General features: G+C 41.3%; 1 protein-coding gene across 1 annotated transcript in view; it reads left to right on the forward strand.

Moving 5' to 3' along the window:
• The window catches only part of LOC306799988 (sodium channel protein type 5 subunit alpha-like), a 210,369-nt gene that overhangs the window by 89,001 nt on the left and 93,427 nt on the right, over positions 1 to 27,941 (forward strand). The window contains 7 exon segments of the mRNA XM_079301701.1: positions 1,332 to 1,473; positions 3,089 to 3,286; positions 6,948 to 7,121; positions 9,535 to 9,936; positions 18,297 to 18,429; positions 21,382 to 21,620; positions 26,483 to 26,656. Coding sequence (XP_079157827.1) covers positions 1,332 to 1,473; positions 3,089 to 3,286; positions 6,948 to 7,121; positions 9,535 to 9,936; positions 18,297 to 18,429; positions 21,382 to 21,620; positions 26,483 to 26,656 — 1,462 coding nt within the window.

The following is a 27,941-nucleotide window of genomic DNA, read 5'->3' on the forward strand; positions in this document are numbered from 1 at the left end:
TTTCTCAGGGGTAAATTTTCTTTCGTCTGGCACTTTAAAAATTAATTTGCTTTATTTGTATTTCTGATTTGCAATTCAATTTCTGTCAGTATTCTGCTTTGGTAAAAAAAAACCACAAAAAAACCCAAAAAAAACAAACCAGCAATGATTGAGAAACTCTAGGATTTTTTTCTGGGAAAAAATGAAGCTTAAAGCTATACAATCACCAGCCACATGTCCAAAATCCCTCATGTTCCAAACATCCCTAGTTGTGCAGCTGGAATTTGCAGGGAATTGTACCAGGTTCATCTCTCTCTGAAAGATTAGGAGAACGGGGAGAGCTGGTGTAACTGCACATTCTGCTGAAATCTGCTTCTCCAGGTATTAGATGGCTCTCACCTAAAATATTCCTAAATATCATAAATCTCCAGGGCACTTGATCTCATATTTTCTTCCTAGAATACATGCAGAAGAAAGCCTTTGCATATTTCTCTGTCCTCAGTTTCTCATGGGTCATACCTTATTTTTGGAGAGTGGCTTCTGATGTGCAAGAGCCCTGGGAGTTTTTGACTAATCTGTTCTGAGAGGATGGGATCTCTTCTACCTTGTGTTTCACTTGGTGATGCAGTTCAGTGCTTACACAGTACCACTGAGAGCATTTTTTATCTCTTCTGGCATATGGGGCTAGAAAATTACTTGTAAAGAGCCTCAAAGGTTAATGAGAGCCAGTGAAATTCATGCTGTCTGCATGCCATTTAATACAGTAATCTACAAGACACACAAGGAAAGCTTTTTCCTGGCAGAAATAGAAAAAATGTCATGACCCCAGACTGTGGTGGTGAGTGGAACAAAGGGCTGGGTTTCTTAGATTAAGGATTTAATCCCTGTGGGGGGTGAGTGAGGTCAGGCAGAGGAAGCAATCAGGAAGGTGCTCTGATAGCACAGGCTGGTGGTGCCCAGCCAGTGTCAGACTGTGTAACCAAAAGAGCAGGCTCATCATCTCTGTGCTAACTGTAACAGGAGACTCCAGGCTTTTGATTCTTAATTAGGAATGGCTGCCAAGAGACATCATATTTAAGCACCTAATTCCAGTCTGTTCAAAAATATGTGAAATTCTAGGTGATTATTTGCCACTGCAGCTCCTGCTATGGTTATTATTTTCCTGTTTACTCTTTCAAAGAAAAAATAAGATTGCATGGACCTTTGATACTGTGAAGCAGCATCACTGGTTTCCTGTGGTTTTACACAGTGAGGGAATTTACCATGGATGGCCTGTGCTCTTAAACCAGATCATTGGATGTGTTTCCCTGGAAATCAGATGCATCTCACAGGTTTCATTGGATGTTTTTCAGCACGTGCCCTGAGGGATATATATGTCTGAAGGCTGGGGAAAACCCTGACCATGGTTACACAAGCTTTGATACTTTTGGCTGGGCCTTTCTCTCCTTGTTCCGTCTCATGACTCAGGATTACTGGGAACGTCTTTACCAACAGGTATGAGGTTATTTTTTTCCTGTTAAAAATATAAAGACATCATCTTGTCTTTTGTCACAAGAAGGAATTGTTGGTTGTTGGGTAAATTGTGCTTTGTGTGGGTTCTAGAGAAGGATAGTCTGATGTTCTGGAGAAGGAAAACCAGTTCAAATAATTAATTTATTTTCTTAAGATTGATGGTGTCCAAAGATATTAGGCTGGTTGGGGAAATTGAGAAAAAGTGATACTGAGAGAAAGACACTTATTCACCTGAGACTAAATGAAGTTCACCACTTAAGGAAGGTCCCCACATCCCCACTTGGTGATTTTTTGGTGGATGATGTAGCACAAGTTAATCTTTTGAGTCCAGCTCAAGACAAGGCCAGAAAGCACCTGTGTTCTTGGCATATCTGGTTTTTCAAGGCATGGTGATGAACATAAATTCAGAAAATGGCAAGACTACATGATTCATTCCAATTCTCCCTGCTGCAAGCTCTTCATTGTGACAGAGGCACAAATAGATCCAGGCTCAGCTCACAGTCACTGGCAAGGTGGTCTCTGAGTAAATGCCCATTTCAGCATGCATTTCCTGAAATGTGTGCAAACCCCAAAGAACTACATCTGCCAGTTTGGTACTGAATTGCATTCTCTGTCCATGAAGCCACTGATGATTTGCTGCTGCATCTCAAACCTGCCAGAGCTGGAATGTGATCATGTGGAACTCAGGGGATAACACTGACAGAACTATAAAGGTACTGAGGTAAACATCTCTGAAGATTTGGGGGATTTCAGCTTCACATCCAGCCAGTTACACAATCTCACTTCAGGAAAATGTAAAACAACGAAACTGATGATTCTTTAAACAGCTGTACTCACTTCCTTGACACAAAGCTACGTGCACAGCTCTGGAAGACAGAAACTGTCATGACAAATAAGGATGAACATCACTCCATTTTATTATTTGACCTTACACTATCACACAGCGTTTTCTGTCAGTAATATCAACTCACTGAGCATGGGACATATCTGTTACATATCTGTTGCACATAAGCTGTCCCCCCAAATTCCAGTCATGTCAATAAATCTGGTGAGGAACCAGGGGATACATTCAACAGAGCCCAAGGTTTGGTTCTACTCATCCTGACACAAATGTCTCAATGATGTTTGATTGAGTTGCACCCTAAACGTGTATTTTTCTCCCTGAAATACAGGAGGAAATTGTAGACATCTGAAGGGATCCTACATGAATCCCACTTGGATGGTTTCTAAACTAGACAAAACCAGATTGAACTGTGGGGGAATTTTTCACTGCAACTGACTCTTATGTCTATTCTAACAGAAAACCAGCAGAGTTATTTGGTAAAGAAGGAAAGCATTGAAAGCATTATTCTTTTAGAAATTAATTCACTGCAAGGCACACAATTTTTTATTAAGATATAAAAATGTATTGGTGAGGAGATTATTTGCTTGTATGTGGTTGTCATTTCTCATCAAAGGCTTTCTGTTTTAGCTATTAATAAAGGCTGGATTCAGTTATATTATAAATTCAATTTTAAAAGAAACCCCTTCTGTTCTTTATTTCTTTCCTTTTTAAAAACATTGCAAAGTTGTGTTAACTGTGTTTTCCCACTTACAGACTCTCAGATCTGCTGGGAAGATCTACATGCTCTTTTTCATGCTGGTCATCTTCCTGGGCTCTTTTTACCTGATCAACCTGATATTGGCTGTTGTGGCCATGGCATATGAGGAGCAGAACCAAGCCACTATTGCTGAAACTGAGGAGAAGGAAAGAAAGTTTCGGGAAGCCATGGAGATGCTGAAGAAAGAGCAGGAGGTCAGTGAACTTGGGTGACTTGAATAAATGTTATCTTGGGATTCACATCCTCTTCATTTTACATTTGTGTGATAACCAAAGTAGGAATTTGCTGGAAAACAGTTTTGTGTTTATTGTACTGGATGAAGATATTGCAATTTTGTGTGTGTGTGTGAAAGAAAAAATACAGTTCTCCCTGTTAGGAGTGGGGCCAGTTGGGGTTTACATATCCAGAACTGTATTGACTTAACCATGCCACATATGCCAGCAGCAAAAATGTATGTAGTTTAGCATGTGAGATGTTTTAATGATGGTAAAACTACATCTGCATTTGAGCACAACTCAGCTGTTTTGGTAGCTCAGCCAGAGCCCCAGCTGAACCTCCTTCCACACCCCTTTAGCCCACATTACTTTCCTCACTGTCTTGCTCAACCTGCCATAAATATCCAATTGTTTGATAATGGAAGTAAAGGTGGAGATTAACCTCTTTGAAGCACATACAGCTTCATTCCTGGAAAAGTAAACAGGCAGACCTTGAGGTTAAGATCTGCAAATTATGCAAAGGGTATGAATTTAATGGTAAGTCATAAATTTAAACAATCCAGGGAGGCCAAATGTTGGATGTAGCCTTATAGCCTTAATAACAGTATTTAATTTGCATGTGGTTTGTGCGGGGTAGAAAGCTTTTATTAAGCAGCAGAAGAGAACATTTTAGGTGCTGTGAACAAGAAGACAATAAGAAAATTAGTCTGAAATAGCACGTAGCACTGTAGTTCAGAGAAATAAATCCTTGAAACACAATATAAACTAATATACATAATTTTCTTTTGGGTACATATGGCTTTAGGGCCTAATCCAAAGCCCATTTAAATCCTTGGAAAGAAAATAGAAAATGTAATTCACTCTTGTCAAAGTGCTAGTAGTGGCTTATGAATCATTTAAGTCCTTTTAAAGATCCTCTTTGATAGTTTAAGTAATAGGTAAATGCAATTTAGTCCATATACAGCCACTTTGAACAGAGTAACTCTGCCATAACCTAAGGGAACAAACTGAGCTCCAACTTGTACCTATTTTATACAAATTTTCATGTGTATTGACTCCAGCTGAGCTCTTCCTAATAAAAGTCAACTTTGGTAGCCCCAGCTATAATTAAAGATATTTAAGAATTTCATTTGGAAGGCTTTGATTTCAATTAAGCCTGTGTGCACAGCATAATGTGTTAAAAAAGAAAGTCGCCCCTGAAAAATCTGAATTTTTCCCATTTGTCTATATGATTTATAGCAGAGACTTTTTTTCAGCCAAGCATTTCTCATCTTCCCTGTGCCCTGTTCAGTGCAAAGGGTGAACTGTACATGACTGGAGAGCAGCTCTTTGCTTTCTCATCATTTGTTCTGTTGCCTTAGGCCAGCTTGAGCAGACTTCCAGGCTCAGGCAGTCAAAGCCTGCTTGGAAGAGGAAGTGACTAATATCCTCCAAGGTTTTTCAGTGCCTCTTGCCACTGCTCAGTCTCCATGTGCTTCAAAAATGCTCCCCTGTATTTGCAATGCTCCTGGAGTATCATCCTAGTTTTATGGGAAGGAAATTCAGGAGTGGAGTGATTTGGGTCTGTGGTGGTCACTAATGAAGTTCAGTAATTCTGCAAATCAACTCCTGGCATGTCAAAGCAGATATCTGGAAGAAGGGGCTCAGGAAAGGGGATTGGGTGGCTGCACCATGGCTGAGATATCTCCCCCCAGTCTGAGCTACTCAGATTTAATCTGGTTCTCCAAACCTTGATCAAGATTTTGGTTTTGACTTTCTCACTGCACCACTGAGTTCTTGCCTCAGGAGCTCTCTTTTGTGTAATCCTCATATCAGGGCTCATGTGAAGTAAACTTTCCTCCCATCCTTCAGCCACCACATGTCCTTGCCTGGTCTGACACAACTGTCCTGGAGCTGTTGCAGTGGGTTAAGGAACAGGACATGGTCCAGCCACAGGAACCCAGACAGAAGGGGCAGATGGACATGGGGACAGCCTCAGGTTCAAACTAGATGGAGCACTGAGTAAATTGGTGAAGTTCAGGGGGGTTGGATGAGCTCTAAGCTCCCTCCCAACACAAGCTGTACTATGATTTTCTGATCTGCCTTGAGGAACAATTCTGCCCAAACTCTTTTCCAATATCTGAGAGAGGTATTGAGAGCAGAAACAATTCAAGGAATAGGTAGGAAAATGCTAAGAAACTAAAAATTAGCTTATTTTTCAGTATGAGTACAGCATGTTTAGAAGCACCACCTGCAGTATTTTCTAAATCAACAAAATATGACAGCAATCAAAAATAAAAACCAAAACTGTTCAGGCCAGCTTTTATAATGTGCAGTACAAAGGGAGCAGAAATATAATTGATAGACCTGCTTAGGGACTATGAGTCAATTTTTACAATTGGTCTAACACATTCCTAAATCTGAGCTTAACACCAAAAGACTTGCCAAATCTTTACGAAGAGAAAACACTTCAGCATAGCAATTAAATCAATTGACTCAAAAAAAACCACCACCAAACCAACCAAAACAACCTAGACCAATGTCTGAGCTCTCCTCCTTTCTGCTCTAAGCAGCTTGCTTATGAAAGATATTTCCCACAGGAATTAAGTTTTGTTGTGCTCTCAGCTTGATAGAGCTGCTGCTACTCCTTGAAATACATGATTGATTCTTTACACGGCTGTTAAGTGCCTTCACTTTCCTTGGACTGATGCCTGTGGGAGGAAGGGAGTATTTTGCAGTGGAGAGATGATTGCCTGTTTGATTCTAGTGGCTTACAGACAATAGCACTGAGGATTCATCTGTTTCTCCTGTTCTGGGCAGCCAGGAGAGGCTTTTTTTAACAATTCACTCCCTTGAGGTGTTTCAGCTGGGGGCTCTGCACTGGGCTGGTCTCCAGGCCACTGATGTGGCCAGCACTGGTTCTGCAGCACCTCCAGCACCCCCAGACTGACCCTTGTGCCCAGAGTCCCCTCCCTCCTCCTGCCTGAGCTGGGGACAGAGCCCCAGCTCTCCCAGCTCCTGTCAATCCTTCCTCCTGGCTGCACATTTGCTCCCAGTGCTGTGGCTTTGGAATGGGGCTCCCAGCAGCTGCTGTGTTACCAGCCTGCTCCTGCAGTGATGCCAGCAGCCAGCCAGCACAGCATGGAAGCACAGAGCACAGCAAAGGCCACCTTATCTCCAGTTAAACCCACAGCTCTCTCTTTGCATCCCTGGTGGAGCTGCTGCTCGGGATAAGTGTTTACAGAAACCTGCAGCTGAGCTCCTGCTGTTCCTAGCATCCCTCTGTGGCAGGGGAGGGAAAATCCCAGCTGGGCTGCCCTCCTGTCCTGCCCTTCAAGGCACTTTAACCTGAGGTTCCTCAGCCTGAGATTTTTCTCTGCCTGGCACCAGAAGAGTGAGCTCAGAGATGTGGGCATGGTGTGCACACAGGTTGTTCCTTCCTGATGTGTCCAACTGTCCTGTGGGAACTCCACAGGAAAACCATCCTTTTATGCAGCCAATCCTAAGTTTATGAATGCTTATCTCCTGAAATTTTTAATATCTCTCCTCTCTATACAACCTTAAAATTTAAAATTATAAGTAATTTCTGAGCAGTAATAGTTTTCATTGAAATCATGAAATAACACTTTTTATACACTTTTTATACAATCTTCTGATTTAGGCACTAGCTGCTAAAGGAATTGATTCAATGTCACTCAGCTCATTGGAAATGTCACCTAAAAGTGGGAAAGAAAGAAGAAATAAGAGAAAGAAAAAGAAATCTTTGGGGACAGACGAGTATGGGGAAGACCAAAGGAATCCCAAGTGTGACTATGATGATGGTCAAAGGAGGATGGTAAGCCATGGTCTGAAACATCACTTGTTCCACACTGTGCTTTTCTGGACAGGCCAGGCTCTGAACAAGGCAATTAAAACTGAAACTTTCAGAAGAAACAGATATTTAATATCATAACTGATATTAACAGAGCAGATGCAGCATACAGTCTGTGCTAGAACAGTGGAAGGAAATATATTGTCACTTTATTATTTAAATGAATTTAAAATGCCCATTAAACATTTTTACAAACCTGTTTTTTTCAATTTTTTTCTTTTATCTTTTTTTTTTTCTTTTTTTTTTTTGCTTCAAGATTACCCTCAGTCTGGTTTATTTTCTCTCATTCATCTGATTATATCTATCCTATCCCTACTAGAGATTAAAAAAAAAAAAAAACTTAGTGGAAACCTACAAAGCTTAAAAATAAAAGAGAGGAGGAGGCAAGGAGGAAACTTGTCTCTGAGGGCTTTTAAAATATTATACAAAAGCATTATTAACATTTTTATATTCTTTTGCTAGTTGCCTCCAAGTCAAAACTTTGTGGCATTTGTTTCTACTTTCTATTGCAGGGAAGAAAAACAGAGTGACAGTGTTATTAAATAAGGTTTTATGTAAATGTTCCTGACATGCATGAATATGAATCTGCCCATGCTGTATGTATCAAGGGATCATAAATAGCTCCAGATAATTTGTCTTTGTTTAACTGAGGGCAAAGTTTAAATCAGTTTGTTTTGTTGTTTTGAATAGCCATGTAATGGGCTAAGTCCTTTTTTATTTTGTTGTCAGTGAATTTAGGGATACTTGGCAGCCATAAAAAGCTCATAGAAAACATGTAAGTGGTGTAAGTAAATGTGACCAATTAATGACTCCCCAGCTCACAAAATTTACCCAGAGCTGGATTTCTGTAGATGACATGCATTTTTTAATCCAATAGTTTCCGTTGCTGTCTCATTGGTCGAGAGGGTTGTGTAACAAATTGCACCTTTTCTAAACCCAGAATTGCTCTTTAGCTTCATTCTGGGTGGGTTTCAGGACACCATGTGCCAGTAGCACTGTGGATTGGAGCTGTGCATTTCCAGTTTATTTCTCAGAATAATATTCCTTGTTTTCACTTTTTGCCCCTGGATGTCATATGCATGAGAAGCATGGGAGACACATTTCAAAGCTTATAGTAAATCTTCTCTGCAAGGCTGTGTCTGGCATGGTTGGAGGGAATAAGGCTGAGTCATCATTCAGATGCTATCTTAGCAGCTGGAAGTGTGTTGCCATCAGAAATCAGTCTCAGTGACTGTGCCATGGAAACCCAGGCATGGATTTTTGACCAGCTGAAATTTGGTAGCAATCCAAAAGGGTTGTTTTTAGTTAGAAAGAGCCTGGATTTTGTACTTCTCCACGTACCAGTGTCACTAAATAGCATCATTACATAACTCAGTGGTGTGAGCTACAGCACAGAATGAAATCAGGCTTCATTTGTTTTGTCGGGTTTGTGGGTGCTGTGGCAATCTGACCTCTCTTCATAGATACTTGGCTCATGGGAAAGTTCTGAAGAAGCTGAAAATTCTGTGCAGGCATAAATTCAAAAATATGTTCTGCATAAATGCTCTTACTCCAGTAATTTCCTCTTTAGAGAGAAGAGAAAGGGATAGACCTGAATTCCTTACACGTTTTCCGAGGATCCTTTTTACTCTGCCGGATTTTAGGTGTGTTTAGTCCTTGGCTACCTCTTGCTGATGCTCTGGCAGGGTTGCAGTCTCACTAACTGACGTCAGAGTGCATCGTCAAGGCTGATATTTGAGTGAGGGAGACTGCTGTGTACTGAGGTTACCTAGCCCTTAAGCAGCCATGTGCATTGAGATAATAATTTTACAAACTAATAAACCATATCCCTCCTCTTGCTCTTGGTTTGTTTTTGGTTTTTTTTCCTTTTTCTTTTATCACCTTCTTCCGTCGTATTCTGCTTCTTCTTCTTCCCTCTTCTTCTCATTTTCCCTGCAGTTCATTTCCTGCCCTATTTCTTTATCTATTCTTCTCCCACTGCACTGTTCCTTCCCTGGCTGTTATGAAGATGTGTGATAATGCAGTAGATTGGAGCTGGATCCCCTTCCCTGCTCCTGTCTTCCACTCCTTGTGCTGCCTTCCCAGGTCCTCTGGCACTTGTCCCATGGGGGGAAAGTATGAGCTGAATGCCACCTTGACCCTTCCTATTTCACTACATCTTTAATTGCCAAGTGCTAGACAAACACCTGAAGGCTAGGCATGACTGTCCAACCTCCCAACTTTGCAGAGTCTGAACACCTGTAATTAAGTCTCTCTCTCTCCGAAGCGCTTGGTTTGAAACGGACCTTACCGCTCTCCCCCAGAACTTCCTCGCTCCTGAAAACGTGTTGCAAAATGTTGTTTCTCTTTCCCCTTTTTCCTTTCTGGGGGTTTCCAGACTCTCCTTGGCATTAGTTATGGTCCCAGTGCAAACTTGGTGAAGCGCAGAACCAGCCACGGAAGCGTTTTCAGTTTCCGACTCCGTGGCAGAGACACTTGCTCCGAGACAGATTTTGCCGATGACGAGATCAGCGTCGCTGGGGACACTGAAAGCCACCGGGGCTCTCTCTTAATTCCGAGATCTGGGAGGCGTCCGAGCGTGCAGAGCCAAGTGAGCCATTGTTCTCACCCTGCTACTCCCAACTGCACCCAGACGGGCAAAAGGAACAGCTCAGTGGATTGCAATGGTGTGGTTTCCCTGATAGGAGGAGGCACCGGGGCACTCAACCCAGACCCTACTTCTCCTGCAGGGTTACTGCTCCCCCCAGTTATTATGGAAAAGCCTGGGACAGGTGACCTGGTGAGTACTTTATAACTTTTGTATGTGATTCTCGCTCTCGTTTCCTTCTAAATGTTGTTGGAGATTGCTGTAATTTATTTACACCAAATGGAGCCTGCAGTGAGAAGCCCAGACCCACCTTTCCAGGCAGGGTGGGAAGACAGTGAGATGATTCACAGAGAAATGTGTGCCTACTGCCTCATCAGGGAGGGGCATGCCTTCTGGTGAGACTTTCTCTTCAGAGCTGTCAGGAGGCAAGTTCCTAAACCTTGAGTTTGACACGGACTTTCTTTTCTTGAAGGAACTTTTTAAACTTGATTTCTTTTGACTTTTGAATACCTGACACTGTCTAGTGGATAGAAAGTGATGGGTTTTAAATTATTCGATGAGACTTGCCATCTTGAGACTGTGTTTTCTCTGGTCTCTGTTTGCATCTGACCTCTGGTCTTCTCTTGGGCTACTTGAGGAGGGCTGTTGCTTCAGTTCAAAGGTAGTTCCCAGAAAGGTTTGGTATCCAGTTCAAATAACACACTGGAAATATGAGCAGATGATCAACAGATTTCAGCCCTTTTGCAGATTGCCAGCATCTTTGTTGCAGAGCAACACCATGAGACGGTGTTTTTGGAAATAGCTGCTACACAGGCAGAGCAATCTGAACAGGTAGCTAGTTTGAGAAAGTGGGAATTTATCTTTTTCTAATGTAGATAATCTGCATTGAAGCTCATCAAAAGTCTTTAAAATAATGGAGGTCACTACTAGAGTCAGTGTGGGGAGGGTTTATTCCATTTTAGGGACAAAAATGGATCAGAATAATCTCTCTCCTTGGAAGTGCCTCTTTCTGTTCACTTTAACCACAAGTCTTAAGTTACATGAGATAAAGCCCACACAGAGTAACAAGGTGCCAAAACCAGGTTACATTGGTAGGGGGAAAAAAGCAAATGTGATTATAACATGTATTAGCCAAGGTATCTCCTAAAGAGAAAGGTGAGTGAGATGGATTCCAGCAGTGGTGTCAGATTATCAGCAAATTGAGAAGCTTTTTTTCTCTAGACCCAAGCAGTTTAATTCCTTTCAGGGTTTGGACTGAATGTTTTTCCTGACCTATCTGGGCATTCCCTGTAGTTCTGCAAATAGACTCTCACACCACCCATGAGAGAAGGGGCTGTGCTACATGTGGGAAACTGGCTGGTGTGAGAATTATCTGTTTTGTTGACAGTTTTGAGACTGTTGCTGCTTTTTCAGATGTTCACATCTTCCTTCATTTAGGACTTTGTTAATACCACTTTTACTCTGTGTGGGCAAGGATGACCAGTCCTGAGACAATTCTGTAAACAACTGAGCAACAGAAATGCTGTTTATAGATAGGGAAGTTTTACTGGATTAAGCTTTGTGAAAGAAAAAAGAAAGAAAAAGAAAAGAAAAAAAGCTGTGTATTAAAGGAAATAGGGAAGAAAATCTGTGCATTTGTTTAAAAAAAAATTCTGAATCAAATTCAAAAGACCTCAGTAGATGGGTAGAGGATGTCCCCTTTTTCTCTGTAAGGAAAGCAGCTCTGCAGGCTGCTGAGGCTGTCCCAGCTGTCAGAAAGAGCTTAGCAAAGCACAAGAGCACTCAACCTTCACAGAAAATATTGGTATTTTACAGGACTGGGTCCTGAGGTGACAGGGAGGCTCTGAGCTCTGCTGGCATTTATTTTCATTTGTCAGCTTCCTGCCTTTTGAAAAAAATAGGACTTTGAAAATGGAATGGCTGGGGTGGGTGAGCTCACTTGGTGTCCCCTGGCCATCTAGGAAATAACACCCAGGCACTCTAGTAGCAGATGCTCATCCAGTGATGCAATGTGAAGGATGTTGTGTCTTCTGCAAAACAGGGTTGGTATCTAATCTATCCAGAAAATGTGAGCTGGAGTTAAAAGCTGATTGGCAAGGGGCTCATTGCTGTACAGATGTATTCACTGCAGGAGTCTGAACACTGGGCACAAACGTGCAGCCTCAGCTGTGGCTCAGGCAGGAGGAAATAGCAAATCTGACCCCCCTGTGTGCTTGGAGATAAATCAGCATGTTTCTTGGCTTTGCATTTGATGATTTTCACCTTTTTCATGTTAAAAATTTAGGTGAATTTATTCTTTGTTAGCAGCTCTGGTTTCTTTTTACAATCTCCTGATACGTTTGGGGAAGGGAGAAGATATTGTAGTTACCTCATTAACTTCACTGACCCTGCTGCTGTGATTTATTTTGAACATTATTTATTTTGAGCCCATGGTGGAACAGGACCCACTTGGGCTCTCTGTTGTACCTCTCATGACCAAGAAATGAAGGGCCAGTCCCTGAAAATGCATTGCTGTAACATGGCTTAAGCCTTGACTTGCAGTTTCCTGAGGTGTAACTTTGGCATTGTGGCAAATGGAACATCTGGGTAGATGGAGCTGAAAAACCCCCACAATTTACAGCATTATATTTTTGAAGATGCACTTTTTTAGGTCTCTCTGTGATGAACATAACACAGACCCATCTGACTGCTACTAATGGGGGAGATCACTGAATTGTGATTTGGGGAAAGCTTGGAGGAGCTATTATGATTTAAAAGACATAGCAAACATCAGACAAGGTCTGACCATCTCTGGTTTTGCATTTTCAACCTGTAGCACTTCAGTCACAAACAGTGACTTAGCCCACAGATGTCATAAATTTTTCCAGAGTGGGTCTTCCTCAGGTTTCTCCAGGAAAGAACAAAAAGCCACTTTGGAGCATTTTAGCCTGATCAGCTTTAACAAAATTCACCCTGAATGGTTTACCCCAGGCAAAGTGGTTGGGTTGGGACCTCAATGAACACTTCCATGCCTTTGTGTCATTGCAACTGCTGCCCCCTGTCCCAGCCAAGGGCCATTTGCCCGTGGGAATGGCTGCAGGTGGCAGCTGAGCTGACATGAAAACATCTGTGCAGTTCAGCTGCCCTCTCCCAGGAGAGAAGAGGCTGCAGCATGTTATCCACTATTCAGGCTGGTGACTCAGAGGAGTGACATCCTGGTGCTTGGCTGCAGAAAAGCATGTAGGATAAAAAAGCCAGTTTCAAATGCTCTTCAGATGGCCTTGGCTGCTTGGCACGGGTGGATGAGTGGGTTTCCATGAGAAACCAAGTGTGTTTGCACTGTTCATCTCCTCTCCCTAATTCCCAAATCCAGCTGAGGAAAAAGGGAGGATTTTAGGTTATCTCATGGCTGGGGCAGCCTTGGTGGCCATCACATTGCTGACCATGGCCAGCATGGTCCATGCTGACCAGCACCTGCCCATGAGCATCAAAAAAGTCCTGGAAGTCCCCAGGGGCTTCAGGGCACAGCCTGAGCAAGAGGAGGACACCTTCCCTCTGCAGGGAGCTGTGCATCTCTGCACACTCTGCTACACCCAAGGGTGTCCCCCTGCCACAAGGAGCAGTCCAACATGGTGGGAGCTGCACAGAGGGATCACTGCTCTCAGCCAGAGAGACATAGGAGCAGCTAAGCAGTGCAATATGAAAGAGTGGTCTGCAAACACCCTTCACACAATCAGGTCTGGGCCCAGCAGTCATCAGCAGGGTCTGAGGGGTGCAGGGAGCTTGTCCCAGCAAACCCATGGCAAGTCCTGGTCACTCTTCTGGAAATGCAGGGGACTCAGGGTTGTCCTGTTCTCCCAGCAGCTTTCTTCAAGTGATGCAGCTGCTGATTTAACAAACTTAACCCAGTGTAAATAAGACATAAGCAGGACCTGGTGACTATGCTAGAAGTCCCAATTGTTTTTGTCTTGACCTGAAACTGAAAGTTTTGAAAAGTGACATATTTTTACGCTCCTCCTGATTGCTGGGTGAGATTTTGGATTTTGCCTTATTTAGAGAATGTCTATATGCAATGAAAGTAACTTCAGGACACTCTATAACCTAAAAGTCCTGCACCTTCCTGCAGTATTTATTTGTTGCTTTGCATTGTTCTGTTGTGTCTTGGTGTTTCTTAGTTAAGACTAACACTTCTCTTCACAAGGTATTGATATGCTTGAGCAGAAGTTGATTTAGTTAATGAGCTCTTAATTGGAGCTCAATTAATCCATGGATTCTGATGAGGCTGAGTGAGATTCCACCTGTGGCTGTAAAGAACTTCTAGGGGGTTAAGGAAAACTCAAAACACCATCCCTTCTTGCCTCCTAAATCCAGCTGGAGCATTTCCTGTAGCAGTGCAGGGAAATCATAACATTTTTAATTTAACCGGACTTTGCAGATATTCCAGAGGTTGGAAGTGGAAGAGAAATGGGTGCAGGACTGAAAGGGTGGAAGTTCCCAAGTGGGCACTGGCTGTGAGCTGCTGATCCCCACTGCTCTGCTCTCCCTGGGGCAGCTCCTCACCAGAGCTCCCCATCAGCCCAGGAGCAGGGTGGGGCAGCCTGGGACACGATTTTGGGATGGATAATGGGGCTGGAGTAACCTGGGGACACCCTCTTGCACTCATAACCTTTTCTCAATTTCCTCTTGGTCACACTTGTGCTTACTCCACTAGGAAACCTGGAATGCTGAGCATTGCTGGTTTGGCAGGAGGGAAAACACCTGGAGAGAAAGCTCTTAAGAGTGGCCAAGCTGTTTATCAAGGGACTGAAATAAAGATTAAGATCTTTATCTTGTGATAATATTATTTTAAAAAGAAAAAGAAAAAAAAAAAGACCTTGCTTTTTGTTTCAGCTAAGCATAAAAAGCTTTTGCTGACCATGTTGGTTTGAGGTTTTCATGTTCCTAAAATCACCCTGAGGTAAAATTTCTCTCTTTCACTTCTTGCTTTGCCACAGGACTGGTGAAAAGGGAAAGTGTTAGCAGTTTCCATGTTCAGAAATAAAGGTCAACAGAATAAGTCATCCAAAAATCTGACAATAAGTTATGTGGATAAAAACCTCCCAGCCCTCTGATACTGTCACAGAGTTGTCATGACAGCTCTGCTCATTTCAAACTTTGCTTTTGTGCATCCTAGTTGTAAATCACTCAGATTTGGTACAAATATTTCAAACTGCTTTAGTTTGAAGGTACATCTCTTTAAATAGTCAAGCATCACCAAAATTAAATGGTTTCTTTTTAATGCTGTGCTCTAATATGGCACCTCCAATTTCATTAAATATTTGTGCTGGTACCTTACTGGGTCCATTGCTCATGATGTGGCCTGCCCACCTTTTTATCTGCTTGAAAAATTTTGATGTGTACAAGGAAAATTAAACCTGTCCTGCCTCCCAAAAATGGCCTTTAAAAATGCTGCTATGTTTAAACCCATCTTCACATAATGATTTTGACTTGATTCAAAACTGTAACCAGTGAGAGGAAAATATCTGTTATGCATCCTCATTTGCATGTAAACTACTGAATAGTATATTTGTCTCTGTAGAATTTAGCTAATCCAAAGGAGGAACATTTCCAGCCAGTCAGGGGGCAACACAAATAATCTTGTCCTGCTGGAGGTGCTTGTGTTTATTGTGTTTAACTCCATTGTGATTTCTCACCTGGATCTAGGGACACTCCTTGCATAACTCTGAGGACTGCTGTTTCTTTATACTTAATTTCTATAGAAATAGAAGTACAATGAGCAACTGTGCCTCAGTGTGTTCTCTCAGAGATGATAATAGCCTTTATGCTGCCTGCTTGTCCAGTTCCTGGAATTGTTTCTGCCTCACAGTGCAAAAGCTGCCAGCTCCTTGTGTGACTATCAGCAATCTCTATTCTAAAATAAACAATAATAATATAAACCCAAACCCACACATATCTATTCTGTACACAGGGCAAAAGCTTATTCCTTAAGCAGCTTTAATAATTTTAAGCGATTCACCTGGATGGAAACTTTCTTTCCTGGAATAAATTCTTCCTAGTAAGTGACAAAGTGACTGCATGATGGATTTATTGCTCTGTTGGCAAATCTTTGCCCAGTGGCATTGCCTGCCACATGCTGTGCCCTGGCTCTAGGGCTGAATCTCTGCTGTGTGCTGGTGCCTGGTTTAGTTCAATAAAATTTTAAAATATAGAAAGAATGAACCTCTGAATGTTTTTCCTTTGGGTTTCTACCTCTTTGCACTTGTGAGTAAAAGGTGGCTTTCAGATAAAGGACTCTTGGGGTTGTCTGGTGACATGGTGCTGGTACTTCCTAAGCCTTAGGTCCGATAGGATGGGAAGATATTAGAGCTTAAAAAGAGTGAAATAGTCCAGAGAGATTTGAAATTTGAGATTTTCCTGTGGTTCCTTCTGCAAAGGCAAACTTGTGGTTTGGGGTTTTTTTTCCTCTTTTTCTTTGCTTTCCTTTTTTTTTTCTTTTATTTTTATTATTTATTCTACTTTAAAATTTGTCTCCCTCCTGCTTTTCTTCACCCTGTCTAGCCATTCCTTTTTGGTACCATGTATTTGTTATGTATTGCAAACTGCTGTGAATGATTATGCAATTTTGTAGATGCTTTTCTCATTAATAAAACATTTGTTGTTTCATTGGTTTTTATTGGATGTTTTTGAGGTGAAGGAAATCAAGCAAACTAATGCATCTGAAACACCATTCCTGGTATTCCCTGGCTTCTAAGCCAAGGAGAGAGTGTTTTCTTGTTGTGCACAAGTACAACTCTCCTTGAAGACTTTCTGATGATAACTTTGTCATAAACTCAATGGACAATGAACCTATTCAGTTGAGTATTTGATTTTTTTTTTTTTTAAGGACATTTTAGGGGGAAAAAAAAGAGGCCGTTTTGGAGCATTACTGCTTTTCTGGCCCAGCTAATGTTTTAAGTGCTTGCTTTCAAAGCCCTCACTCTTCTCTGATCTTGCAGTGCTTGGTATTTTTGACTGCAGTACTTGAAGTGACCTGGGACCAGCATCCTGGCTATAATTTTCATTGTAAACAAAAAAATGTTTTCAGTGCTCAAACATCTTTGCCCTTTGCTGGGGATATCCCCTGCTCTGAAGAGGTCACAGAAAAGGCAGCTCATAGAGCTTCAGCACCTTTTCTTTCCTTTGTTTTTCTCATGGAATTGCCTTTCTTGAAGAGCATTTTTGGTAGAGGAATGGTGAAGATGAGGGACCCTGGGTCCCTGGGCATGAGCAGCAGAGCTGTGGAGCTGCTGCTTTTGGCACATCTCAGTTGGCATCCCCAACTCAGGAGCTGATCAGGGTGGTCAGGGCCACTTCAGACCCAAGAGATGAGAAGATCCAGAAGACTGAATCTAACTCTCATAGTTCATTTGTCTATGGAGAAACTAAAGCAGCTGCTCTGATACCTGAATAAACCAGAGGTTCTCATCTTTGCAGGGATTTCTTCTCATTTCCCATTTCCTTGAGCTACAACACCAGAGCCATCAGGATCCACCTATCTACACTGTCTTGTTACAGCATCTGAGACCTCACAGCCTGGGTGCTTGAGGACAGGGCAGAGGCTGTTAAACATTTATTTTGGGAAACTGAGGGTCTCAAACAGGAGGTCTGTGACAGAGAATTATGTTGAACCTGGTTTTCCCAGATTCTTGCATCTCAACCAATTTTTTTCCCACCTGTGTGGGATCTGGAGGAGTAAACCAAGCGGGATTTGTTCTCTACATGAAGTGGGAGCTTGTAATAATAAAAGCCTTAACATCTTGCTCCTGTGAGCTGACAATATGAAGTGTTTAATGCACTGTGTGTCTTCAGCTATACTGTATTTCTGTCTGACTGCAGAAACCCAAGCCTACAAAAAGCATAAAACTAATTTAAAATGAGACATTAAACACAGACAGTTTGGGATTTCTGTTTCTCTGGTATTTGATTTCTTTGGAATTTTTTTTTCTTTGAGAAACATGAGAACAAGAGTTAGGTTATTTCTTTTTTCCTGAGAAAAAGAAGCTAAGTCTCTCCCCTAATTATGGAGCTTCACAATCCATAACACCAAAGATCACCACAATGACAATATGTTCCTGAGATTTGGCAGTGTTTCAGAACAAGGAAAAACATGTGTTGGGGAGTCAGTTTGCTTGGTATGATACCAGAGATCTGTAATGGAGCTGTTACCCACGCCCTTTTCCTTTTCTAGCTGTATAATTAAATAATTAACACATTTCAGAAATAATGGATTAATTAATGTAATTAAGCAGGACTTCTTTCACAAGCAAAGAGCATGGGAAAGCAGCACTGCTATTCCTCTGGCATCATAAGCATTCCTTTCTTTTCACCCACAGTTTATATGAAGGTGAAGGCCAGAAACAAATTTTCCAAAATTCCTCAAAGTGCGATTTTCAAAAGACCAGCATGTCTTTAACTCATTAGTCAGTGAGCTTTTGACTCTTCAGATGACAAAATTATTGCTTAGGCATTCTGAAATTTCTACCCAGTGTCTGCCTTGGTTTTACTGTGCTGATCCAGTGTGTTCCTTTAAACAGACCTCCCCCTCAGACGAGGCAAGCAAGAAACAGCTTTTAATGCCCCACCGACCCTCTGTGGACCACTCAGAGGAGCCCTTTCAGAGGCAGAGGGCAGTGAGTGCTGTCAGCATCATCACCAGTGCCCTGGAAGGTAAGAGACATCCTCAGTTCCCCAACTCAAAGCCACAGTCACGTTAAAAGGCAGGAATAAAGTGACACAAAATGCCCTGATACCATTTTGAAAGAAAGCACTGAGAATAGTTATTGGAACCCCTAAAACAGAGACAGCACAATCCTTATCTTAACGATGGACTTGTAAAAATCCAGGGAGAATGCCATATAATCAGAACTGGAGCTGTAAGATTCAAGATTTTGTGCAGTTAGATTTACACTAGTTAGGGCTCAGTGGAGTGCAGGGCAGCATTTATCAACAGAAAGACAACTCAGAGCAGACCCCCAATCTTTTGACTTGTAGCATGAAAGGGCTTCCTACACTTTCTCATGATTCCTACACTGCAAACAGAGATGGGAGAGGAGGTAGCACCTAAGAACACAGAAAAATGTCAGTCAAGAACACAGTAGCAGGGGAAATTGTGGATTCTCCTCCTAATTCTGTGTGTGACTGATGGATAGGGACTTGCCTAAGAGAGGCCTTACAGTCAGGAACTGGACATCTCCCAGTGTGAAACCACAAAGTCCTTCCTCTCCCTCAGTTTTTTTACTCTCCCCATGGTTATATTCAGCAGTATTGTGGCCAGAAGATATATCTGTGTTTGAATAAATAAAGAGCTGTGCTCTTAATAGGGACATAATCACTTTGGTGTATTCCAGTGTTTAATGCACTCTGCAAAGGTTTTATTTGTTTTCTGTGGGGTTTTCAGCAATTAGCTTTGTGACTGATTTGCTTTCTTGTAATGTGTTAAGAATGCCTAGAAGGCCTGGATTTCTGGATTTCCTGTTTATTTAATGGTATTTTTCTATTCCTTTATACCACAGAAATAGAAACCATCCAGGCTAGGATAACTCAGAGGACATGGCACTCAGGGATGTGGTTTGGTGATGGACTTGGCAGTCAAGGGATAACAGCTGCAATCAGTGATCTCTTCTAACCTAAATGATTCTATGATTCTATATGGAAGAAATCCTTATAAAAGGTTTCCTAACTCCCAGAATTTGATTAATCACTGAAAAAGAATACTTGTTAACAAGGAATGACCAGAATAAAATATATCACAAGATTTAACCATATTCATGTGCAAGATCTGTGCCAAATTTTGAACCAGCTGGACCAGAAATCCCTTCCCATTTATTTGTTTGGTTTCTGCTCTTGGCTTTTGGGTAGTCAACAACTGTCTGCTTTTTCCAGACAATACAAAGCCTTGCAGACAAGAAAGGATCTATTTCTTTTTAAATTTAAAAATAAGGGGAAAAACATCTCCAACACAATGTTGTATTTTTCTGATCATTTTTAATGGTAGCAGAAAAAACAGAGGCTAATTTTACTTTTTGCAGATATTTAAAAAAAAAAAAAAAAAAAAAGAATTAGATATCTTATGTTTTCCAAAGATCCTGTTTACTGGGAAAGGATGTGGATTTGTAGATTCTTGTTTTATTTGAACTGTTTTAATGCCACATCACTGCCAAAAGAGGACAGTCTCACCCTCCTCCTTCCCTTGCTGTGTTCCTGCATTTTGTAGGATTGGTTTTCAGCTGGATCAACAAGCAGAAACAGCTGGCTCACAAGGTCCAGGACCACAAAAGCTGGTGAAAGGACAGAGAAATATCATGTGGCTGAGGCTAAAAAGGGTGAAACAAGCCTTTTAACAGTAGCCTGGACTTAAAGGGGCTTTTGTTGTGAAGAATAAGGATAAGAATAAGTTCTGTCATCCTTGGAAGAAAAGTGGATAAAGAGTTGGAGAATTTGAGAAGGAATTCTCCAAGTTCAGCAATTCCAGCCTTTGCCTGAGTATCCCCATGCCCAAACCATACTGCAAAGTGCCAGTTCCACTCAGTTTTTGAGCACTTCCAGGGATGGTGACTCCATCTGTGCTTAATCACTCTTCCAGTGAAGAGATTTTTTTTTCCCAATATCCAATCTGAAGCTTCCCTGGCACAGCTTGGGGCCATTTCCCCTTGTCCCAAATGTTTCCTGCCTTGGGAGAGGAGGCTGTTTATGAACTGATTGAAATAACAGCCTTGGCTGAAGTTTTCCTGTTATCAGTGCAGCTTCTAATTATATAGACTAAAACTAAAATAAAACATTCCATGCCCATAAAAGAATCAGAAAAGGAAGGCATTAAGCAATTCTGCTGATCATTGTCATTTAGCCATTAACTGTCTTTTTTTGCTTTTCTTTTTTCCACCATTTAACACAAATTATACTTTTGAAGCTATTTCAATTCTTTTGTGCACAGGTAAAATGAGCACGTAAAAGTGGCATTACAGAAAATATTTTAAGAGCACCTTTAAAAAGCACATTGGAATTTTAGTAGCATTTTGAGACTGGCTTATGTGCTCCCTGATTTTGTCTGTGGGCATTTCAGAAAAATCAGATATTTAATGTATTTTTGGATTGCACATCAAGGACAGAAACTATGTTGACAACCACTGATACTCTAGTTCTCAAGTACTTAAATCAGCTTTAAATATTGGATTTAAGCACTTTCATCTCTTACCTGCTTTAAAAGGTATTACTTAAGATACTTTGGAAATGTTACCAGGGAATAAAAAATACATATTCCAAACTAAGTTCAATGAAGATAGTGTATTCTAATCCATTTGAACTTAGCAAAATGGAAAATAGAGTAAGAATCCAAGCCTATATCTATAGTACTAGACTTCACATATTTTGTGTGATTCTCACTTTTTGCCTGTAACACTTTTAAAAGGTTTTTACTTTCAGAACAGGTCACTGTCTGCTAAGTGCAGGTCAACTGGCTAAAACCCCAAAGTGTGTAATTTGCCAGCCTGCTAGGACAGGAATATTTTTACCTTTGAGAAAAAGTTTGGGGTAATTTGTGCTCTGTGCTATGAGTAATTTTAAGTGTTCTCTTGTCACATAACTCAGTGTGAATTGACTGTGACTTTGCTGCTTGTGACTTAGAGCTTGAGGAATCACACCAGAAATGTCCTCCCTGCTGGAACCACTTTGCTGTTAAATTCCTCATTTGGGATTGCTGCCCACTTTGGCTTTTGATCAAGAAATTTGTCAAGTTTGTGGTAATGGACCCGTTTACAGACCTGACCATCACCCTCTGCATTGTGCTGAACACGCTCTTCATGGCCCTGGAGCATTACAAGATGACCAAGGAGTTTGACCACATGCTGTACATAGGCAATTTGGTAAGTCACTGTGAACTCAAAGTGCCACATGAGGGGTGAATTTCCTGCTATGAAAAGTTTTGGCTGTGGTTTGGGAGTGTCCCAGTTTGATACACTGCCAGCATTGCTTTGCCTTTTTTCAGGCAAGTCCACACAGCCACCTCTTTCTGAAAAGAACTGAATGGAGAACAAGTGCCTGTTTTTGTCAAGCTAACTTATTCTAATGCTATTAGCATCCATTAAAGCCATGGTTTTGGGCTGTTCCTGACAGATATCTGTTTAAGGAAATGAGATAAGAGAAAGGTTAATGAGCTTTACGTGGGATTTCTGGTAAAGCACCCATAAGGCAGCAGTTCTTGGTGACTAATTGGTGACTTTTACATAAAAAAAAAAAAAATCCTACAGAAAAAAGCAAGGCAAGATCATGGAGGGAAATGGAGTTGTCTTTGATCATGGGTTTGTATCTATGCTGGAAGTGCCTGTTGTGCATCTTCCATGTGCTGGTCCTATGAAAACCCCAGGGCAGAGGGGACATGGAGCAAACACGGCTGATGCTTTGAGGGGAAACTTAATGTGCAAGCCAGAGCAGTGGGAGCAGAGATGCAAAGCAAGCAGAGACCACACTTGCCCCAAGAAAAGCAGAGGGACACTCTACAGCCAAGCTGCAGGGACAGCAAAAAATTTTCCAAGGACATCACGATACAATTTATGACCCAGGGGGCTGCTAAAATTCTGCAGTTACCACAAAATGGAATATTTTTCTTTAATCATCTTTCTCTGAGTTATGTTTTAAAGTTGGCTGTGTTACTGCTTTAAAACTTAATGTTTAGAATCCTTTTAATTGTAGAAGAGTCTGAATTAGAAAAGGCACAGGCCATCAAGCCATGGCACGGTGGGATTGCCCCTATGATGTAGTGGCAGCAGCAGAGATATCATATGGGAATATTATTGATCTGGAGACTCTGGAAGGTGGTTGCTGACAAGTTTGCATTTGAAGAACTCACAGTAGAGATTAAAAAAGCCTTTTATTTCTGTGAAAACAAAGGCTGCAGTATCTCAAAACTGTATTCATGTCACCTAACTTCAGGTATTTACAGCACAGGAGTCTGTGCCAGTTCTCTTTGTTTTTGAAGTCAGTGGAAAGTAATGGACAGTCTCAAGCCCCTTTAATGTGTTGTTGTAGAGACATTTATTTTTGGATAAAGTGGACAGTGGCCTGCAGGGCTGTGACTGTAGTAGCCATGGACCAGAGTGGGAGCACACAGAGACACTGCAGATGTCAGACCTGCCTTTAGTGAGAAGCCTGCCATGCTGGCAGGTTTGGGTGGGTAGTAGCAATAACCAGACATTTTATGTCAGTCCTAGAATATGGGATATAACACATAGAGATTCTTTTCTTTACTCTGGTCCTTGTTATTTCTAGCTCTGGGCTTCTGTGGGCAGGTTGAGATTATTCCCCCATGCTGTGGGATCTTTTCAGCTGATGTGTCTTGGCAGATCTCCCTCTGTTGTTGTGCTAAGGAGAAATTTGTTTGGGTGTCTCTTTCGCCAAACCCATGCTCTTGCCCTCTGCAGAAAGCAGTAGATAAGGATAGTTGGAAATCACCTCACAGGACTGTATCCAGCTCCACTTTGCAGCCAGCATTCCTTCTCGTTGCTCAACAATTTGTGGCCTTCTAAGATGACTTGAAAAAATTCCTTTGCATCCATCAGAGCAGGTGGCAAAGCTGCCACTTCCCCCTCTGGCACTTGGGATAGTCAAGGTGTCTGTTCCTCACTCTGCTTTTGGCAGATCAGCTTCCACTTTGCAGACCACAGGCAGTGAAACTTTAGCCCTTGGCACCCCTCCTGCCAGCACAGCTCCTGCAGACCTGCCAGGGCTGAGCAGGGCTGTGCCAGGTGCCATCAGGAAATTAGACAATCAGTAGAGACAGGGATTTTGCAGACAGAGAAATTTTGCAGAGAGACCTTTTCTCTCTCTCTGTCTCTCTTTTTTTTTTTTTTTTAATTTTTTTTTTTTTTTTTGTAGAGAGAGAAATATTAAAAAGCCAATTTTGCAAACATTTTGCCAAAAAAAAAAAAAAAAAAAGAAAAAAAAAAGAAGAAAAAAAATCTCAGTGTGAGTCTCTTAGCAGTGCCTAGAGCTATTTCTCTTCTTTGTGCTGAAGTGTAAAGTAAGCAAGCTGATGTAGCAGGCTGATGGCTTGGGGCTCCCCTTCTCCTGAGATCCCAGCCTGGATCTGTGAGAGCTCAGACAAACCCAGCTCACCCTCACCAGCTTTACTAAACCCCCTCCTAACTGGATTAATTGTGAGCAGAGCAGGTCAGAGAAAGGTAACTCCATTTTGTGGAAGGTTTTGCAAAGTCATTTGTAATGAAAATTGACATTTTTTGCAATTCCCTGTGAAAGGGAAGGGAGTCCCAGCTCCAGGGCAGGCTGCCAGGTGACTGCATCCCCCGAGCTGCAGACTGCCAGCCCCCCTCTGCCCCCACTCTGGCTGGCTGTCTTCCTGTTACATCCAACCCTCTTTGAGTGATTATGCTAGCATTAAACAGGGGAAATATTAAAGAGAGCAGGTCTTTGGCTTCCTTTTTTTTTTTTTTTTTTTTTTTTTTTTTTACTCTGACAAATGTTTCTGAGAGAAATGAAAGAATGAAAATGGAATATAGATTTTATTTGAATCTGCCAGTCACTGGGGCTCTCCTGCTGTGATTGTCCATCTACTTCATTCAGCATCTGCTACTTTCAGCCCCTTCAGCTCGTCCCTTACAGGAAGGCACATTTTCAAATGTGAGCAGGAGGCAGCCCGTGCACAGAGTTCACCTGCCCACGCAGTGCCACCACTTAAAAAAATGAGAGGGGAGAGCAAAACTCCCTCAATTTCTGTTTTCCTTTAGAAGCTGAGGTACCATTATGCAACATTAAAGCCTAAATGGCTGAAAACAGGTAAAAGGGTTTTTTGGTTTTTTTTTTAAGACAAAGTGCTCCACATCAGCAGTGTCATATTTAGCACCAGTGGGATGTTAAGCTCCTTGTTTTCTCCCCATCCTTTATCAGATGAAACACCCAGCCCCTCGTGCAGGTGCAGTGGAGCAGGTGCTGTGTGCAGTTTGTGGCTGGTGCAGACACACACACACACCACTCCTGATGCCTCCAGGAAGGCTCAGACATTTTGCTGTCTTGCTGTGACATTTCCTTCTCAGAAGGCTATTGATTAAAATGATTCAGGCATAGAAAGTGATCCTCCTGAGTCATTTTCTCAGCAAGAGGGTTGCATAATGTGTGCAGCGTGGTCTTGTCGTTTTTTAAGGCAGTCCCCTGGATACAATTTCACAGACATCCAGTTTTGTCCTGTTCTCTGTCCCAGGAAAAATTCGAGCATTATGATGGGAATCTTTGGTATCTCTAACCCCTGTGACTCACAAGTTCTTTGCTAATTAGAAATATGAGACAGGTTGTTTGTTATGTTCTTGGTGTGAGGTGCTGATGGAAAGTTGCTCTGTCCCAAGGTATTGCTGCAATCCAAGATATCATTTTCCTGAGGGGAAACAGAAGGTACTTTCCACAAGGAATTGTGTAAAATGGCCACTTGGAGTAATTAATTCCTGAAGCATTACAGAGCAAAGCCAAGCACTCCTCAAATTCAGGCTATGATAATTGATTTTTATTCTTTAATATCATAATTGTATGATTTTACTCTTTCCCTTTCACTTCTCAGTGGGTGTCTCATCTCTGTTGCTCAGAGTTTATCAGTTTTGCTGGGCTAATGTTGCAAATATTCAACTTCTTGGAAGGAAAACATTTCTCCTTGACTGTATATTAGTGATACATGACCTCTGATTTTTTTATTTGACCAACAAATTGCATTAATGTTGATTGTTTCACAGAAAACTATGTATTTTAATTGTACAGATATTACCCATTTCTGCAAATGTATCTATTTCAGAAATTCCAGAATTTTCCAGAAACACAAAGCTCTGGGCAGCTTGTACTAGGATATGAAATGAAAATGAAGCAGTACATTACAAACTTGGTGCCCACATTTTGTCATTTGCAGTTGATTGTAGCATTGCACTATGCATTTAAAAGGTTACTTAAGCAGGGCATACAAAAAGACAAAATCTGATTCCCTGGGATGCTTTACAGGAATCTATTAAAAGTGAATTTGCTGTCAGCAGCCTTCCTTTCCCTGCTCCCTCTGCCTCATAGGTAATATTTATATGTTGTTTTAAAGAAAAATGTTCCAATTAGAAGCTCTACCATATGACATTTGAACTGGGTCATAAATAACCAATGTGTTCCCAAGATGCAATGAGAAGAAAATTGCTGTGACTATTTGTAAAAATAAAAATAAAAAAAACCAAACCAACAAAGCAAGACTCAAATTAGAGTTTCTAATCGTCTTTGCTGGCAGCAATAACCTCAGAATAACTGGAGGCATGCATTGCCCTTCATTGATAATAAGAATAAAATAAAAAGGGATGATACACCAGATACACTGCAACCCAAATAGCCCTTAACACTCACTCTCCATTCACTTACCTTTCTCCACTGAAATCGATAGATTTAACCTTTATAAAAGGCACCTTTACACTTTTTTTTTTCTTTTTACCTCTGTGATTATTCAGATGATGGAAGGAGATGGAAATGTATGTTCCAATCCAGATCCTGAAGTCAGATGTCTTTATAAGTTTACAGCAGTATCAGATATTATTGTGAAAAGACCAGACAAAATTGTAATAATGGTAAAGAATCAGCCACAAAAAAAGCCCCAAGTATTTGTTTGTAGCATGTGTCTGGCTTTTCTGCTGTGTGATGGAAACTCCACAAGCAAGGAGTTGTGCGTGAAAGGTTAGTTTGACTTCATATCTTCTTTCTGCAGGTCTTCACTGGGATTTTTACAGCAGAAATGATCTTCAAAGTAATTGCCCTTGACCCCTACTACTATTTCCAACAGGGATGGAATATTTTTGACAGCATAATTGTTATTCTAAGCCTGATGGAACTGGGTTTGTCCAGCATGGGAAACCTGTCTGTTTTACGCTCCTTTCGACTGGTAATGGTCTTATTCTGTTCTTAACCATATTTTTTTTTTTATTGCATATAAACTCTGATATGAATGCAACATATTTTCTTTAAAATGCATCTGCCTATAATTGCTGCAAACTGGTGAACAGTATGTGACACTAATTACTGTGGGATAAATGGAATTGTTCCAGATTTACATCAGGGTAAATGAGAACATAATTTGATTCCTTATAGCTGTGCCAGGTACTTGTAGCACACTTAAAATATTTGAATTCCAACATGTAATAAAGATCTGCCACTTTATACCTGCACACCTGTTAGCACAGACAGTAGAAAATTGATAGCCCAAGAAATGCAAGAGCTGATAACTTGTTGTTTCAAGAGCTGTCATTCCTAAATTATGTTATAAACATGCCACTGTTCTTTTAGATATTGTCAAAAGAAAATGTCTTTGAAATATTCAGAGAGAGATTTTTATTTTTTTTTCTAGAACTGATCAGCATAACATATCATCTGTCTTTCATGGGAACTCCTTAGCTGTCAGCTCCTTTGTTAAGCAGGGGACAGTGGTGTTCTATTAATGAGAGATTGGCAACATGCTGGAACAGAAAAGTACTTCCCTTGCCAGCTTGACATTTGTGTTTCACTTCATGTACCAGGATGTCCATGCTAATTATTCTGGCCATGATATGGCTTCAAATTTTTAAAGATCAGGAAAATGAGCCCTTGTGGTTACATTTACCAGAAGATTTTTTTTTTTTTCCCAAAATTCTCTGCATTGCTCAAAAGAATAAATTTTCCATCAGTGTCCTACGTATCTCCCCTCAGTTCTTGGAGCAATCCTGCTTCAATAGGGCTTAATTTAAACCTTTAGCTGAAAATACAGCACAAGGGTTAGGGACCATTTGCATCCTTAAAATAGGTCTTAAGTGGGGCGTGGGCTGTGCACAGACTGCGTGATCCTCGGCACAGAGGTGATTTTCACCCTGGGAGCTAACAGCTAATAACATCTGACTGGGGCTTGCTCTGAAGCACAGTGGAATTCCTTCTCTCACTTCTCTCAAACCTGAAACCCTTCCCTCCAGATGCCTGCCAGGCTGTTTATTTTGAGGAGAAAAAGCAACACAAAAGAAAATACCAAGAAATAGATTTCATCCTTCCATCCTTTCCCCACCAGTGCCATTAAAACCATGTCTGTTAAACCAGATAGCTCAGCACAGCTCAGGAAAACTTAATTCTCATCTGAGTAGCCAAACTGATGTTTTATTAATAGAAGTAATGAGGTTAACAGGAAGTATGGCTAAAATCACCTT

This window comes from Erithacus rubecula, assembly GCF_903797595.1.
Source record: "Erithacus rubecula genome assembly, chromosome: 3".
Lineage (NCBI taxonomy): Eukaryota > Metazoa > Chordata > Aves > Passeriformes > Muscicapidae > Erithacus > Erithacus rubecula.